This window comes from Pleurodeles waltl, chromosome 3_1, assembly GCF_031143425.1.
Source record: "Pleurodeles waltl isolate 20211129_DDA chromosome 3_1, aPleWal1.hap1.20221129, whole genome shotgun sequence".
NCBI classification, from domain to species: Eukaryota; Metazoa; Chordata; class Amphibia; order Caudata; family Salamandridae; genus Pleurodeles; species Pleurodeles waltl.
Genome location: NC_090440.1, coordinates 1,627,045,111 through 1,627,062,122, shown reverse-complemented (window position 1 = coordinate 1,627,062,122; position 17,012 = coordinate 1,627,045,111). Strand labels below are relative to the sequence as shown.

The 17,012-nt window shown below is 42.2% G+C and overlaps 1 protein-coding gene across 1 annotated transcript in view; it reads left to right on the top strand.

Moving 5' to 3' along the window:
• ABCB11 (ATP binding cassette subfamily B member 11) overlaps positions 1-17,012 on the top strand; it is a 443,062-nt gene that overhangs the window by 383,549 nt on the left and 42,501 nt on the right. Inside the window, exons 25-26 of the mRNA XM_069225280.1 lie at positions 4,152-4,308; positions 9,003-9,200. Of these exons, the coding sequence (XP_069081381.1) occupies positions 4,152-4,308; positions 9,003-9,200 (355 nt within the window). The remainder of the gene's footprint in view (positions 1-4,151; positions 4,309-9,002; positions 9,201-17,012) is intronic.

Here is a 17,012-nt window from a genome sequence, read left to right as displayed (position 1 = left end):
GCTGATATTGTCGGCCAACTGCTTGGTCTCCCAATATTGTTCTTTTTTGCTTTAATTTCATGAGTTGTCTAATTTGAAATTGTTAATGTGGAGAGGTGCCATGTTTCTTGAAGACGTATTATGCTATGGTCCTGAATACAACTTAACAATTTTTCCCCAGAGTAATTCAATTGCCTCTGGAACCCTAAGACATTCCAAGATGTAAGAGAAAGTTCATTATATAAAGATACCCTTGGATTAAACATGTTAGGTATACTGGCTATTCGTTGGAGGTTGCAATTGATATATTGATTGTGGAATTTGTAGCCTCATGATTGATCTCATATTGTGTGCTGTTCCTCCTGCTATATTATGTACATTTTCAAAATCCATTGTAGTGTCTGGGCACTTGTAATATGGTGTAATTTTTGCTCACAGGACTGTGAGGTGTAGCATACTGATGTAAGTGAGGAGTGGTCACTCTCACCTGAAAGGGCTGTGCCTGCCCTCACACAATGAAGTCTCCAACCCCCTGGTGAGTGTCTGGGGCCTGGCCTGGGCAAGGCAGGATTTCACATTCAAAAGAGACTTTAGTTGAAGTAGTCCTACTTCAAAGGAGAAATTGGGTATAAGAAGGGCACCCAAAACCACAGATTTTAGATCACTTCTGGACATCAAGAGAAACCTCTGCCTGGAGAAGAGCTGAAGAGCTGAGGAGAAGTACTGCCCTGCCTGTGACTGTGCTTTGTGGAGCTATCCTGCAGTTGCTGCTTCTGCCAGAGTAAGAGGGCAAAGACTGGACTTTGTGTGCCTTCCATCTTGTGAAGAAATCTCCAAGGGCTTGATTTAGAGCTTGCCTCCTGTTGTTTGAAGTCTCAGGGACAGCAAAGACTTCTCTCTGCCAGCACCTGAAGTCTCTGGAGAGACTTCTACTCTGCCCTGTGGTGCCCATCCAGTTCCTGGCACCCTGAAAGGAGAAGCGGGCAGCCTAAAGACAAGGAAATCCACGCATAGAGCACTGTGCGGGGAAAAGATTGACGCAACTCCGATCTGCGGCTGAAGAAATGATGCACCGCCGGCTCCGCAGCTGAGAAACGATGCTCGCAGGAAACGCGCCTAGAGAATTGACGCACAGAGCAGGAGAAACGGCGCGCAGCATCGCTGACGGAGGCTGGAGATCACAACTCGCGCTGCGGGGTTTTCGGATCATCGTGCGACTTGTCTTCAGACTCAAGTACCGCTTTACGTGGAAAAACAACTCTAGAGTTTTGACCGGATCGACGCATCGCTCTCCTGCGGAGAGAAGAAATGACGCGCCCGACCCGGCGATAGGAAAAACGACGCATGGTCCTGCTTGTGAGTGGAATCAACGCATCAAAAGCCCTTTTTGATGCGCACTCGCCCGTGCGGGGTTATTTTTGAGGCGCCCAAGGTACTTTTTCACGCTGACAGCGTTAGTATGTGTTTAAAACTACTTAAAGACTCTTTTTGCGTTTTTATTGATAACTTGACTTGTGTATTGTGGATTTTTTGTCCTTTTGATCTTGTTTTGTTTAGCTAAATATTTCCTATTTTTTTAAACCTGTGTTGTGTCATTTTGTAGTGTTTTCATGATATTACTGTGTATGTTGGTACAAGTACTTTACACCGAGCACTCTGAAGTTAAGCCAACTGCTCTGCCAAGCTACCACAGGGGTAAGCAGGGGTTAGCTGAGGGTGATTCTCTTTTACCCTGACTAGGGTGAGGGTCCTTGCTTGAACAGGGGGTAACCTGACTGTCAACCAAAGACCCCATTTCTAACATTACTAATTTATAGTTTCCTGGCTAGAGGACCTCTCTATTGTCTAAAGTTTTTAAAAGTAATTTCCAACACTATCCTACTCTTTTCCCTAACGTTCCCCAACACAAGAGCCGGTTTGAATGCTAAATAGTGAAAATGTCTATGGAACTCTTTGTTCCCAGGCAGTTATGCATATATATATATATATATATATATATATATATATATATATATATATATATATATAGAAGCCAACCTTCTCTAGGACATTTTACAATATGTAAACATGGAGAAACATTTGCTCATTTATAATGGATGAAGATTTAGCCCAGTTGGGCTAATCACTGATATTTCATTATAAATGGAGGTGCCTCATTCACAAAGTTTTTTTTCCATGAGTAGTTGTAACTTGTTGGAAAAGGGCCTTTCCACAGTCACCATCAGACATTTTGCTTTCCTCCTCCTACTTTTTGCTGGATTTTTGCTTGTTGACCTTGGGGCGATGTGTACTTGACCACTGCTAACACATGCTAAAGTGCTTGTGCTCTCTCTCTAAAACATGGTTTGATTGGCATACACCTCATTGGTGTATTTAACTTACATGTAATTCCCTTGTAGAGTGCTATACCATATACTCAGCACCTGTAAATTAAATGCTACCAGCGGGCCTGCAGCACTTATCGTGCCACCCACTTAAATAGTACCTTAACATTTTCCCCAGGCGTGCCATTGTGGCCAAAGGCAGTGTGCCATAACCATGTTGACTTGGCATTTAAAACCCCTTGCCAATACTTAAACTCATCTTTTGTTACATATAAAATCAACCCTACGGTAGGCCCCAGGTAGTCCATAGGGCAGGTGCTATATAATTAAAAGGTAGGATATGTACTTTTTTGTTTTACAGGTCTGAGTAGTGAAAAAATCCCAAATTCGGTTTTTACTACTGTGAGGTCTGCCCCTCTCATTGGATCACATTGGAAATTAGTTATTATATTTAATAAGCTGTCATTCCTAAACTAGAGGTGGTAGAAATGCCATGTTTGATATCATACGAACTTGTAATGATAAACCTTCTTTAAGGGTCAAGTCAGATTTATTATTATACGTTTGAAAATGCCACTTTTAGACAGTTGGCATTCCACACCCTAAGCCCACTCTGCCTGCATCCTGCCTTAGCTCACATGACTGGGTGTAACTGACAGTTGAGACTTTGTCAATTCACCCCAGATATAATGGGATTGGCAGAGCCTGCATGGACCATTAACTGACTTGATGGGAGTGCAGAACTAATCACAGCCCCACTTGCACCTGAATAGGCTGAGATGTGCCACCACACAATAGTGTGACAAATAACCCTGAATTGTCAGTGCAGCCAACTAGGAAACAGGGCAGGGGAGGCAAGAAACTCCTGGAACTTTGAAGAACCGAAACATTCTGGAAACTTCTCCCAACTTCTAGGAGCAGGGTAACAAGGTATAAAAACAGGACTCTCAGACCCAATCTTCAGTTCACTACTGGACCTGTGGAGAGATTCTTAGAGGACTACGTGCTGCTGTGACATGCTGTGTATTCTACTAGACTGCTGCTGTACCTGGAAGGACAGTTTTGGTGCCTGGAACCCGCCTTGAACCTTCAGAGGCCAGCCCTGCTGTGGAGCCCTGCATCTTCACCTGCACCCAGGACTTCACAAGTGACTCCAGGGGCTAATTTAGCTGGCCTCCTGTTTAGAGCCACAGGGACACCTGGCTGCCACCATCTTGAACCTGCACCTGGGCCCAGCCTGAGTGCGCACTGAACCCCCAAGTGATCTCCATCTACTCCTAGACCCTTGGTTGCGATGCTCAAGGTGCTTAGAGGGACATTTTCTAAAACTGAAGACTTGCTATTTTAAACCTCACACTTTAAAAAATCATAACTCTGTTCTACTAATTGGATTTTAATAGTTGTGCTGTCAAATTATTAATCACAATTTACTCTACATTTCTAAATTGGTTTGGGATTATTATTGTGTTGTGTTATCACTATATTGCGGTTTGTTGGTTGCATAAATACTTAACACATTGCCTATAAGTTTAGCCTGGCTGTTTTTTGTGCCAAGCTACCCAGGGTAAAGCACAGGAGAAATTAATTATTTTTTGTGGTTCACCCTGCAAGGGACTGTGGTTGTTACTTGACCCGGGTCCACACCCCAGTCAACCAACAACCCAGTTTCTAACAAGACTTATGACTTGAAACTCAGGCGTAAAAGTAGAGTGAGGCAAGAAAAATCCCACCTCCTCACAATCAAATTCATATTGAACCTGTATTGTTTGCCTAGTGTGACCTATCTCATGTGCGTTGTGGCTTGTTTATTGGACATAACAATATATTTAATGTTCTTTTTTAATATAGGGTGATTTCATCAGTTGTGACAAGTGGAACAGCCCTTGGAAGAGCTTCCTCATATACACCTGACTATGCTAAAGCAAAAATATCAGCTGCTCGTTTTTTCAAACTAGTGGACCGTGTTCCCAAAGTAACTCCATACAGCGAGGAAGGAGAAAAATGGGTAAGAAAAGGAAGGAAAAGCCAGCGTTTTTAATCTTCCAGGAAACATTAATGCCAAAAACGAAAACTGAACTTCTGACTTTAACTTCCTTTAAAAACATCTCAGGAGAAAAACATCAAGTATGTTTTCTAGCACATAAGTCAGGTAAATTTGGATGCAGGCCAGGCCGAGAAAAGGAATTCAATTTCATACTATTATTATCAGCATGTTCATGTTTGTAAAACCTTATCAGCTTTGCACCAGAAAACAGTTACTGTGGTAATGTGATTTAGTGTTAAAAGTGTATACCATCTTTACCAAGACATTCAGCCCTGCTCAACACCCAGGCCTTATTTTTGCTCAGGTGCATTATTCAGTTCATTGTTAAAGTGACAATAGATTAGCTGCAAGGCACAGTCCTGATGCTGACCGTGCGTTGGCAGTTGAGGTTGGACCCGGTCCCTCTGTCCTCTTCTGGCCCTCATAGATTTAAGTCTGTTGTATTCTATTACAGCATTTATATGGCTCTTACTACCCCTATGAGAGGCACAGAAGTGGTTGTCTACATGGGTAACATGCTATACATTGTAGGGTGTGTGGCTGGAAGGATGTTGTCTTTGTTTAGATACGATGTGGAAAGTGTTTCCCTGTCATTTGTGATGAACACTGAGGTGTGGTTGTTGTGTTATGGGCCGCAGTGCATAGCATGTGGAGTGTGAGAGACAGGCTTGCAGTTTTATGGTTTCAGTACAGCTCTACAGCTCCCTTTATGGTATTTCTTATCATATAGTCTTCTTAGTTGGTTAGTGAACTGTGTTGTCCAATCTGAGGATTTGTGTATAGTTCTGGTCCTGAGCAGACATGGATGGAGGGAGGAAAAAGAGATTTGCTGGGATGGGCATTTTCATTATCATCCCAAATGTGAGTGTTTTTGTGAGATGTAAAGAAGCGGTCAGACTGTACAGATATTTGGGACTTGCAGGGGTGGACTAAATATTTAGGGCCTGCAGTGGTGGACTACATCAAAGTTCTCTGAATTGGTCAGTAATGTGTGACAGATCTCCAGTTACTCCACGTCTGTACATTTGATGATGTTTTTTTTTTTGGGTCTAAAAATGCTGTTGATCGACAACCCTTTTAGAAAATATTTCCTATATGAATTTAGGAGGTAAAAGTTACAATGTGCTGATAACTGCTGCATATTATGGTCTTAGTATTACTGTGGGCCATAACTGTTATAGATGCAAGTACATACTGTATAATGACACAGCAAACCATACGTCATTCCTTCTATGCTTAGCTACATTTGAAACACTTTGCTGGTTCAGATATTCCAATTCCGGGGGTTGTAAGCTTAGGACTGTGCTTGAGGATTCAACTGTTTCTGGGCTAAGTGTAGATGTTTCATTTATCTATGAAATAGCCATGTTTTCAACTGTCTTTGGAAGTGTATATGTTTCTGGGTGCTTCTGATGTTGGCTGGTAGTGAGTTCCACAGCTCCGGGCTTGTAGTGAGAAAGAAGTGTGTCTTTTAGATTTCTTATGGTGAGGTGGTATGATGATAAGTGGTGCAAGCTCAGATCTTAGTATTCTGTTTGGTTTGTATTTGTTTAATATAACTTGTAGATATAGCAGTCCTTATTCCTTGGAGGCTCTATAGAGAATGCAGAGTGCCTTGACCATTGCCCTTCTAGCTATACGTAGCTAGTGAAGCAATTGCAGGGGTGGAGTCATGCCTTATCTTGGTTGAAGGCAGAGAAGAAACCTTAGAGCAGCATTTTGGATGAGTTGTATTTTGTGTTTCATTAATGTAGGTACGCCAAGGGATAGGCTGTTGGCATAGTCAAGCTTGGAGACTATGATTATGAGGATGGCTTTTAATTTATGTTGGTATGCATGGTATGGGAAGATGTAATGTAGTGTTTTCAAGTTGAGGAACGCACGCTTTGTGATGGTCACAAAGAATGGTGAGAGTTACTGCAGTCTGAAGATGAGAAACACAAATCACAGCCAATGCAGGAGAAAAGAGGAGGCCAAAGCTTGAGTTCCAATCAAAATAGGAGGCACTTATAGGGATAAGGTCTTCAATGAAGACAACCATCGACTCAATCACAATTGGCTTTGAGTGCCAGCAGAGGGCAGTAGCAAAGACAGAGCCATGCTGTCAGCCTTAAATCAGCTGATGTGAAAGATCATTCTAGGAGCATGTGGTAATATGAAGATATTACCAGAATGCAGTACTGTAATACAAGATGTTGACAGCTGGCAGAGCTTCTTGTCATCCACAGAAAGGCAGATGTGATGTCCAGTTACAGGCAGATGATAAAATGTCAACCAGTAAAAGCAGAACTGAAGGTAGGTTTGGCATGGAGCTATATATTGCAAAGGGAATGTATGTGGCTCCTACAAATGTTTCATATATGAAGGACCTCTTATTGATTTGGTGATCAGGTAGCTCAATGTCATCAGGCCACAATGTTTGAGCCCAGCTTGTTACTTTTACAGCTGATTGGTTTCAGAGTTTAGTCGATTTGCTTCATTTGAAATTATCTAAAACTCTAGAATGCATTAGGGTGCAGCCATGTAACAAGCATGTCATGAGCCCTAATGTAATTGAGATAGAACATGCCTCCTCAACCCCTTGCTTGGTAAAAGACAGATACAATTAGGGTGCAATGGATGCTTCACAATCGTAGTGCCCGGTGCCTTGTACTGCTGCACCAATAAAAGCTGTATTCTGTTTGATCAATTAATCAATCTGGATTTGTAGAGAGCTGCTAATCACCTGATAGAGTATCCAGGTGCTTGCACTTCTGAGTAGGCTCATTTCAACAGCCAACGCTTGAGTGCTTTTTGGAAATCCAGAAGTGGGGTAAAGGTGGTCTGGAGCTATGTAGGGGGGTTGTTTCAGGTCTTTGCTGCAGTGTTAAAGAAGGAGAGTCCTCCACTTATGCTTCGATAGATACAAGGAGTGAGGGCAAGTAAAACGGAGGCAGATCATAATCTTCTTGATGGTTGGTGGAAGTTCAGGTGCTGGTTAATGTAGGTGGGTCCTTAGTTGTGTAGAGCCTGGTGGCATGGGTCAGCATCCTGAATTGGCATTTCTTCTGTACAGTGAGCAAGAGTAGTTGCCTGAGGTGGGGTGTTTTGTGGCTTAATCTGGGAAGCTCGAGGAGGAGTCTGGCTGTGGCATTCTGTATGGTTTCATGTCTCTGTAGAAAATGTGTGGCCATTCCTACGTAGAGAGTGTTGCCATAGTGCAGTAGGCTGGTGATAAGGACCTGGGTCCCAGTGCATCTGGTGTGAAGAGGTAGCTTTTTGAAGATCTTACGTAGCATGTGCAGAGTGAAGAAGCATGTGGAGGAGACTGTGCTAATCTGTTATTTCATGGTGAGTTTGTTGTCTATTATGTTTCTGATGTTTCTGGCATGGTCTGTGGGCATGGGTGCAGGTACCAGGTCTGTGGGTTTCCAAGCCTCGCTCTTTGGGTTGCTGTTGATAGTTAACGGAAAAGCCAGGATTAAAAAATGTTGTCCCTGATGACATGTTGTCATGACATGGCTATGCCATGATGGGCTTTCCTGGAGCAGTGCAGACCAGAGCACCTGTTTGCAGCACAGGGCCACTTTGGGGTGGTGCTACCAGTGAGGCTGAACTGGACATTGTCCTGGAGAGGAGGGGGAGCTGACATCAGGGGAAGGTGCTGTGATTACCAGTAACATTATTTAAAAGTACATGCTGCAGAGTTCCTTGTGCGTCCAGCTTTCAAGCACCAATGAAAATGCCAAAATAACTCTTGTGATTAATGTTCTTGCTAGAGAGAGATGGAGTTTTGTCTAGTGGCACTTTTTTACTCTCTATAAAGTTGCACAGATGGTTAATATGCCTGCTGCAAAGAGCAGATCTGTATTTTATGTGGATAGCCGAGTGGATTAGTAAAGCCAGCATTTACCAGCACTTTAAAACAAATGAAATGTATGTGAGAGAGGGGATGTGGAAAGATGAGAGTCACTTTTGCTGAGTGGTAGTGAGGGAATCCAAGAAGGTGGTCACTGGGGGAGAGCTGCCAAAAAAGATTGTCGCACCAGGCGCCACCAACGCTAAAGCCAGCACAGTTTATGCAGTGTGTAAAGTGAATTTATTTCAAGGAATTTGTTTTCCTTTCAGACAGTACAGCTCGGAAACTGAGAGAGACAAACCTTGCTCACTGTTTCTGAGCTATAATATTTCAAAATAAAGCACAAACTTGAAGAAATATGGGGTTAAATGAGTTCACTGCAGGGGCTTGAAACAGGATCCTTTTTCTGCACTGCACTAGAAAAAGTCCTTGATAACCTTGGTTATGTCACAGTTGTCAATTTTCATAAAACTGAAGACAGGGAGAAATCTCTATCACCATGACTTTATGGCAGCAATAATTACTTGGGTATTATGGGGTAGAAAGTAAGGCATATGGCAAAACTTATGGTTTTACATGCTTCCATGCTTACAACGATGCACCACATCTGAAGATGCACCTGCCTTTGTATACGCACCTGATTTTTTAAAGCGGTGTGTACAGTGAAAATCCTCAAAATGTAAATTAAATTTTTTTGGAGTAATGTATCTTTGTGACAGTTCGGTCGGGATCAGCTGATGTCATCTCAGATCCTGAAAGTAAACTTGTTTTCTTAAATAACCCTAATCCTCTGTGTCCTCTGAAATTCTTTCCACAGAGTGATTTCAAAGGAGGTATCGAGTTTGTCGGCTGTAAGTTTACATACCCTTCCCGCCCTGACATCCAAGTGTTGAACGGCCTCTCTGTGTCTGTGAAGCCGGGGCAAACATTGGCCTTTGTTGGCAGCAGTGGGTGTGGCAAGAGCACCAGCGTGCAGCTCCTCGAACGCTTCTATGACCCAGATAATGGCAAAGTGGTGAGTAACATGATGTCCATGTTAGAAATTTCTCTTTCGAATACATGCTGTGACTCTTTACAAAGTATAAGAGTGCACCTCACTGACTTTTATTGTCACCATGATTTATGTTTTTGTGTGGTGTTTTCACCTTCAGTTTCGTTGGAAGTATATGGTCAGGGCTGCAGCCCACCCCCCAAAAAGTCTTAAAGGAGAATTAACAATGAGAAGGCCTGCGTCCAAGTACAACTGTCTCGTGACAGGCTACTTCATTCGAAAAAAGTGCTGCAGTGCTGGATCTTTCAACATGAGAGCTCTTGCTGGTGTAGAGGTAAAAGGAGAATGCAACAGTGTTCCGAAGGTTTTCTAACACGTGTATAAGTGTTGCTCTACAAAATAAAGAACAAATATCTCAGTATTTATGCATCAGCAGCATGGAAAGAACATTAAAGGCACTTGTCAACTAGTGGCGATGATCAACACCCTTCCTCTAAGAATTAATCCCGCACCACTCCTCGCCTTTTAGTTTTATTGCTTTTGTTTTCTGTGTGAGCAGTGTAAGGTGAAGCTCCTTGCCTTCACTGCTAGAATAACTGGCCTACAGTTAACCTTTTTGGTAGCCCACCTGTTATAAATTTTGTTTCACTTGCTCCAGCGCTCTAGAGCTCTGTTGTCTGTTGTGGAATCGGTTGCGTAGCAGCTGCCTCCCTTGGCCTTAATTTCATGCTGAGGAACCTTATTAAAAAGGCGCTTGCGTGGTGCTAATGATAACGCGTCCAGCCCTTATAAGTTACCTGTACCTGGACACGTTGGAGGTCGGTGAATCTTTTAACCGAGTCGGGCTCTCCTCATCCTCAATAGTCGAGTCACTCAGATCAATAATCAATAACTGTTGTAATCGGTAATCAGTACTCAATTAATAGATCAATATAATACATCAGAAATCAATAACAGTTGGTATTTCAGCGCACCATGACCTTTCAGTCATGAATAACCACACCAGTTTATTAGAAGTTAGTGGATTTATTTCCCTATATTAACAAAGCTAGCACGATATACATATGTCTCAAAACCAATTGATATATGTATATGAACATTACTAGCTGTCCATAACGGCGGAAGAAACGCAATCTACGTAAAATCTGGATAATGATACACTCCGTTATAGCAATGCAAATCACCAATGTGACTAACTGTATTTGACTAATTGCATACATTCGGTCAGCATAACAAGATTTCAGTTCTTCATGATACATTGAACGAATACCTCGACTAACCTCTAATTAGCATTGGCATGTGGGACTTCATGCAAAACGAATTTAGTCAACACAAATTTGGAAAACTTCTAGCTAGGACCCTATCAAAATAGCAGTTGGTACCTAGAAGGAAAAACACAATGCATAATACATTTATCCTTTCATATTTACCAAATACAATCAGCATTCAAGAAAAGTCTTCGTCCTTCAGGTACCGGTTGATCAGCATGGGGCAAATTTAAAAGGGGCAAAGTTAAGGGCAAGTTTCCTTGCAGCGGCAAGGAGAATGGGGCAAAGTTACTGCATGGGCAAGATGGGGGCAAATCAAAGTTAAAGTCTCTAGGGTGAGAATTCTTAAAGTCTCTTTCTCTCAGATAGAGAAAAGGGCATCAGGGTGTCATCCAAAATGGAGTCTGGCATCAGGCTTCAAACTGGCATCGAGGAAAATGGCTGACTTCTCTTTGTCCGGTGGGTTTAAGTAAGAAACATTCCAAATTCTGTAGGGTCTTCCATTGGAGGGTTCATAGGTTGGCTTCAAATTGTCCAATCAAAAATTGTCTTTTACTAGCGCCCATTTATGCATACACTGTCCTTGGAGCCTTGGAACACAAATTGTATCATGGTTTGCCAATTATTTTACTATCTGTACCTTCATTGTCCGCACCTGCAGAGACTGACCTTGTATCAAAGGGGATGTAACCGGCCTAGCACGAAACCTTGGAGATACGTGTACCAGCCAGTTTCTACTGGAAAAATACAACTTCAAGCAAGAATATATGTTTCATTAGTTCAAGGAAAAAAATCACGCAGTTAGAATTTGAAACCAAGCAACTAGGCCAAAGCCTGTACTAAATTTAAGCTAAGCAAAACAGTTTTCAAACAAGAAATCATGGCATACATTTGCGATTATGACGGATTACTACATTTTTAATACTTCATGATTAATAAAACTCGTTTAGAATGATGGCGAACTACCCCGAGGGCACATTTTTCCCCGTGCATTATTTCTTTTACTAACATCGCTCTATATTATATGTATTGATTACGCGGTGTGCATGGATATATGTCGGACCTTCTTTTTCTGCGTCATCAATCCCTCCTCTGATGACTAATTATGTCATCACATCAAATCACATCAAATCTACCCATTCCATTAAATTTCTGTTTAGTAATTTGGCACTTCAGTCAATTCCCTTTTTCTTTTAGTCCCTTTTAGTCCCTTTTGACTTCTCCCTATATATTTCCACCATTTTGCTCTCTATTTTCTCTTCTCTTTTTCTTTTGTTCCTTGCTTTTAACATTTTGAAAGCTTTCCATGTTCCCCAAGAGCCTAATAAACAAATTAATATTATCAATATTCCCTTTACTATTTTTAGTAACAATCCGTTCCAAACGTTGCTGAGCCAATTTCCCACGGAAGCAAATCCCTTTCCAACTTTCTCCCAAACTCCGGGTTCTTTCAATTCCTTTAAATCTACACTTTCTTTAGTTAAATTTGTAAGCATCGTTCTAATTTTTCCACTGTTGTCTGGTATATATGTACAACAGTGACGCGTGCCAAGCATTTTGCAAACGCCGCCATCCTTTGCTAAAAGAATGTCTAAGGCAAGCCGATTTTGAAGAGTCATAGCTCTTTCTGCAGCAAGTTCAGCATCCATCAGGATTATAGCTCCTGAAAACTTTGTCAGCATGTTATCCACAATAGTAGACAACTTTCGTATTTTGATTGAATTCAATATGACTCCTACTGAAGGAATCAATGCTCCAAATATATCTCCTACCACACCAGAAGCTGTCTCCCTTTTCTGAACACGATGTGATTCAGACAGCCTTGGAAATTTCTTTAAGTCGTCTAGTTGGTAAACCTTTGGGAACACTATTCCCAAATAACACCTTCCATACCATTCTTTAGGAAGACGATAATAGGCGTTGAGTCCACAAATATAATATACTCCAGGAATAACTGGGTCTTGTCCATTCAGCATGAACGTCCACTTAGATTGAAATGCATATGTATGTTTACATTCACTCGTTCCCACAAAAACTGTGTCATAATATGATGGAAATCTATGTATACAAAATATTCCTACATGCAATGTATCTAAAGCTATTTTCCCTTGTGTCTTTATTGCAGCAAAAGCATAATTATCTACAGACGTCCTTTCGTGTAATTCCCTCTCTAATTTCTCCTTCATTTCATTCTTCCTATCATCAGTGCGGTCTAAAAATTCTATTTCTACTGGTGAAAGCAAGCATGTAAGGTTCTCTCTATGTGCGTGAGCTGTGTGAAAAGGTGACATCGGTTCGAAGAATTCCCTCATTAATTTGGCATAATAATCTCGAGCTATCTTACTTAGGTGCCCTATTATGGGGACATATGCAAAAGTAACATCGTAATTAGTATAGAAATAATGAATGTCTTTTTGAGCATAAAATCTGGAAGCTACTATACTACATGTAATTCCATACGTAAGAGGCATGCTGTGATACGTTACCCCCTCCACTACTGAGGTAGGTATTTGTGTACACACATAACAATCTTTCGCATCCATGGTCTCAACATACTCACTCAGTAAGCGATAGAAAACGTTAGATGAAAGTTCCTTCTTATTATGCAAGTGTCTCTCGTCTTGCTCGAGTCTCTTCAGAGCTGTCAGTTCAGTAATGATAATAGGTTTAGAAGTAGAAGCATCATTCGTCTCACTCTCACTTTTACCATGCATTCCAAGAACTATTGCTACGATTATTAGTATGCATGCTGTTATTAAGCCTATACACATGTATTTACAATACTTCATTTTACGCCCCTGTGTAGTGAAGCTAGTCATGATCTGTATAGAATCAGAAAGTTGAAGACACTTTATCAAAGCGTTTTGCAGGTATTTACAAAGCTGAACGAGTTCAATGTTCACACAGTTTCTTTAGCAGCTTAGTCTCTTATCGGTTAGCAGCGTTGTCTCGAAATCGGTTTCAAAGTCAATCAAGTTAGCAATGTCTTAGCCGGTTGAAAAGTCAATCAAGTGATCAATGGTTTCAATCAACAGAGTCCATAAAGTTTTTACTTCCAAAATGAAGTTCTGCCTCTTCGTTCTCAAGACTGAGGGATACGAATTTGTCTGACCAATCGTTATTGGCTACGTACGCCCACTCCGGACCGGAATACCTCCTGCTTGGTATCCTTTTTCTTTTCAATTTTGCATCTCTCTTTGATTCTTTCTCACTGGTACTTTCCTCTTTGGCCAAGTCCTTTTCTTCACTTGGTGTTGATACTACAACAGACACTTCCTTTCTTTTCTCTTTCACTCTTGGCCCTTCACTGTCGTTCAACGTTTCTCTAGTTCTTAGTTTTACTGGCGATATGCTTGGTCTTCTTTTTGCACTGTGTCCACTTGATGGACCTGCAATCTCTTCTGAAGGAGTTTGAGCAGTTCCGTTCTGTTCTGCCTTGTCCCCTCCTTCTGGGGAGTCAATCAGGTTTTCCTTTTCTTTTTCTGTATCGTCTGCTTCTGGGAAAGCCCTCCTCTGATCAGGCTCTCCTGCTTCTTCACCTCTTTCGAGCCCTTTGTCACCGTTTCAGCTGCTTCAGGCTCTTTGTTACCTTCAGCTGCTTCATCGCTGTCTGAGGCTCCTCCTTGGTCTTCCCCAAGTGAATCAGTTGCTTCGTCCTCAGAGAATATTTCTCCCTCCTCTATTTCTGCCTGTTCGCTTCTAGTTCTGTTTCGCTCTGCCTCAGCGCTTGGTACTTTGTTATCAGGTACTGGTAACTTCAGCGCTTCAACTTCCTCATCTGTGGGACACAACACCCTCTTTGTGTGACTGGCGTGAATCCAGTTGGGAACTCCCGCACACTTCACAGCGGTGGTAGTCGTCAAAATCACTTGGAAAGGTTCTTTCCAACGGGGTTCCAAACACGACTTCATCACGTGCTTCTTTATCACGACCCAGTCACCTGCTTTCAGGGCGTGTCCTGGACCTTGGATCGGTGGCAAGGTGGTTGCCTCCACCTGGTGAGAGAAAGATCGAACCACATCAGCTAGACCTTTGCAGTAGTCTAACACCATATCATCTGTAATATTCAAAAGCGCATTTGCAGGAACTGCTGGAAGTCTCATAGCTCTGCCCATGAGAATCTCGTGTGGGGACAGTCCAGTCTTTCTGTCAGGGGTGTTTCTCATTGACATTAGTACCAAAGGCAATGCGTCAGGCCATTTCAAGTTTGTTGATGCGCATATTTTCGCCATTCTTGATTTCAATGTGCCATTCATTTGCTTCACTAAACCGGATGCTTCAGGGCGGTAGCTACAATGCAGCTTTTGCTCAATGTTCAGTGCTGCACAAAGCAATTTTATTACTTCATTATTGAAGTGACTTCCCCTATCTGATTCTAAAGAGATCGGGAATCCGAAACGTGGTATTAACTCTCTCAAGAGTAGTTTTGCAACTGTGAGACTGTCATTTCTGCGTGTAGGGTATGCTTCAATCCAGTGACTAAAAATGCACACAACCACCAACACATACTTCAAGCCTCCATGCACAGGCATCTCAATGAAGTCCATTTGCATCCTGCTGAATGGACCCCCTGCTCTTCCAATGTGGCTCAAATTTACTACGGTTCCCTTCCCTGCGTTCATCTGTTGGCAAATGACGCAACGGTGGCAAACTGCTTCAGCAACTTGACGGAATTTGGGGTTAAACCAATCAGTTTTAAACAACCTAACCATGGCATCCCTCCCAAGATGAGCTTGTCCATGGTAAAATCTGGCTATCTGTGTCAAAAGGCTATTTGGAAGAACAAATTTCCCTTCACTTGAGACCCACAATTCATCTAGTCTCTTTACACATTGTGATTTGGTCCACGAAAGTTTCTCATCCTCACTGACATCATTCTGTAGGGATTTCAATTCGTCCATCGTATCTATCACCTTTAGAGCAAATATTTCGCTTGGTTCGAGTTCTGGTTCACTTATCAAATTCCATTCATCCCTAAGCAATATACAGTTCAATGCGCAAAACCTTGCGACTTGATCCGCATATCCATTTCCCAGAGAAACATAATCTTGTCCCTTCGAATGTGCACTGCATTTTACCACTGCTACTTCTCCTGGTAGTTGGATGGCATGTAACAATTCTTTTATTCTTTCGCCATTTTTCACTGGCGATCCTGAAGAGGTCATGAAGCCTCTCTGTGACCACAATTGTCCGAAATCATGCACTATTCCAAACCTGTACTGGCTGTCAGTGTAAATGGTAACTTTCATCAATGCAGAGAGTTGGGAAGCTCTAGTAAGGGCTACCAATTCTGCTACTTGTGCAGAGTAAACTCCTTGAAGCCAAGATGCTTCCAAAACACCTGTTACCGTGCATACAGCGTACCCTGCTTTCAATACACCCAGTGCATCTCTTAAACATGAACCATCGACAAAAATTATTTGATCATTTTCTTCCAATCGGGTATCTTTGATATCAGGTCTTGGTTTGGTGCAAAATTCAGTCACCTGAAGACAGTCGTGCTCGATGTCTTCAGCGTTCTCAATTTCAGCATTTTCACTGGGAAACAAGGTTGCTGGATTCAACGTAGTGCACCTTTTCAGCTGCACATTAGGTGATCCCAGAATTATTGTTTCGTACCTTGTGAGTCTAGCACCAGTCATGTGCTGTGTTCGGGAACGTGTCAAAAGTATCTCGACTGAGTGAGGGACCATGACTGTTAAAGGGTGTCCCATCACTATTCCTTCACTCTGAGTGAGGCTGATACCAACTGCGGCTACGGCGCGCAAGCACCTTGGCAGTGCTGCTGCGACCGGATCCAAAGTAGCTGAAAAATATGCTACTGGTCTGTTTACGCCACCATGGGCTTGGGTCAAGACAGACAAGGAACATGCATCACGTTCATGACAAAACAATGTGAAAGGCTTTGTGTAGTCAGGCATACCTAAAGCTGGAGCCCTGCACATGCATTCTTTCAATTCAATAAAAGCATCCATCTCTTCTCCTTTCAGTTCAATTTCATCCAATGCATCGTTCTGGGTCAGTTTCAGTAAAGGTTTTGATAGGGTTGAGAAGTTGGGAATCCATTGGCGACAGTAACTCACCATTCCCAAAAACTTCCTCACCTCCCTCCTCGTCTTTGGGGGACTCATTTGAAGTACACTTGTTATTCTTTCCTTCATTATTCTCCGTGACCCTTTCTCTATCTGGTGACCCAAATATTTCACTTTCTTCTGACAGAACTGTAATTTTGAAGGAGACATCTTGTGTCCATTCCTTCCCAAATGGTTCAATAGGGCAATGGTGTTGGCTGTGCAGTCACTTTCTGTCTTGGATGCAATCAGTAAGTCATCAATGTACTGTACTAGGGTTGACTCGAATGGCAATTCTAACGCTTCCAAGTCTTTCTTTAGAATCTGATTGAAAATTGACGGTGACTCCGAAAACCCTTGAGGAATTCGACACCAACTGTAAACTCTGTCTAAGAATTTGAAACAAAAGAGAAATTGGCTGTCCTCATGAAGAGGCACCGAAAAGAATGCTTCTGACAAGTCGATGACTGAGAACCACTCGGCATCGCAAGGGACTT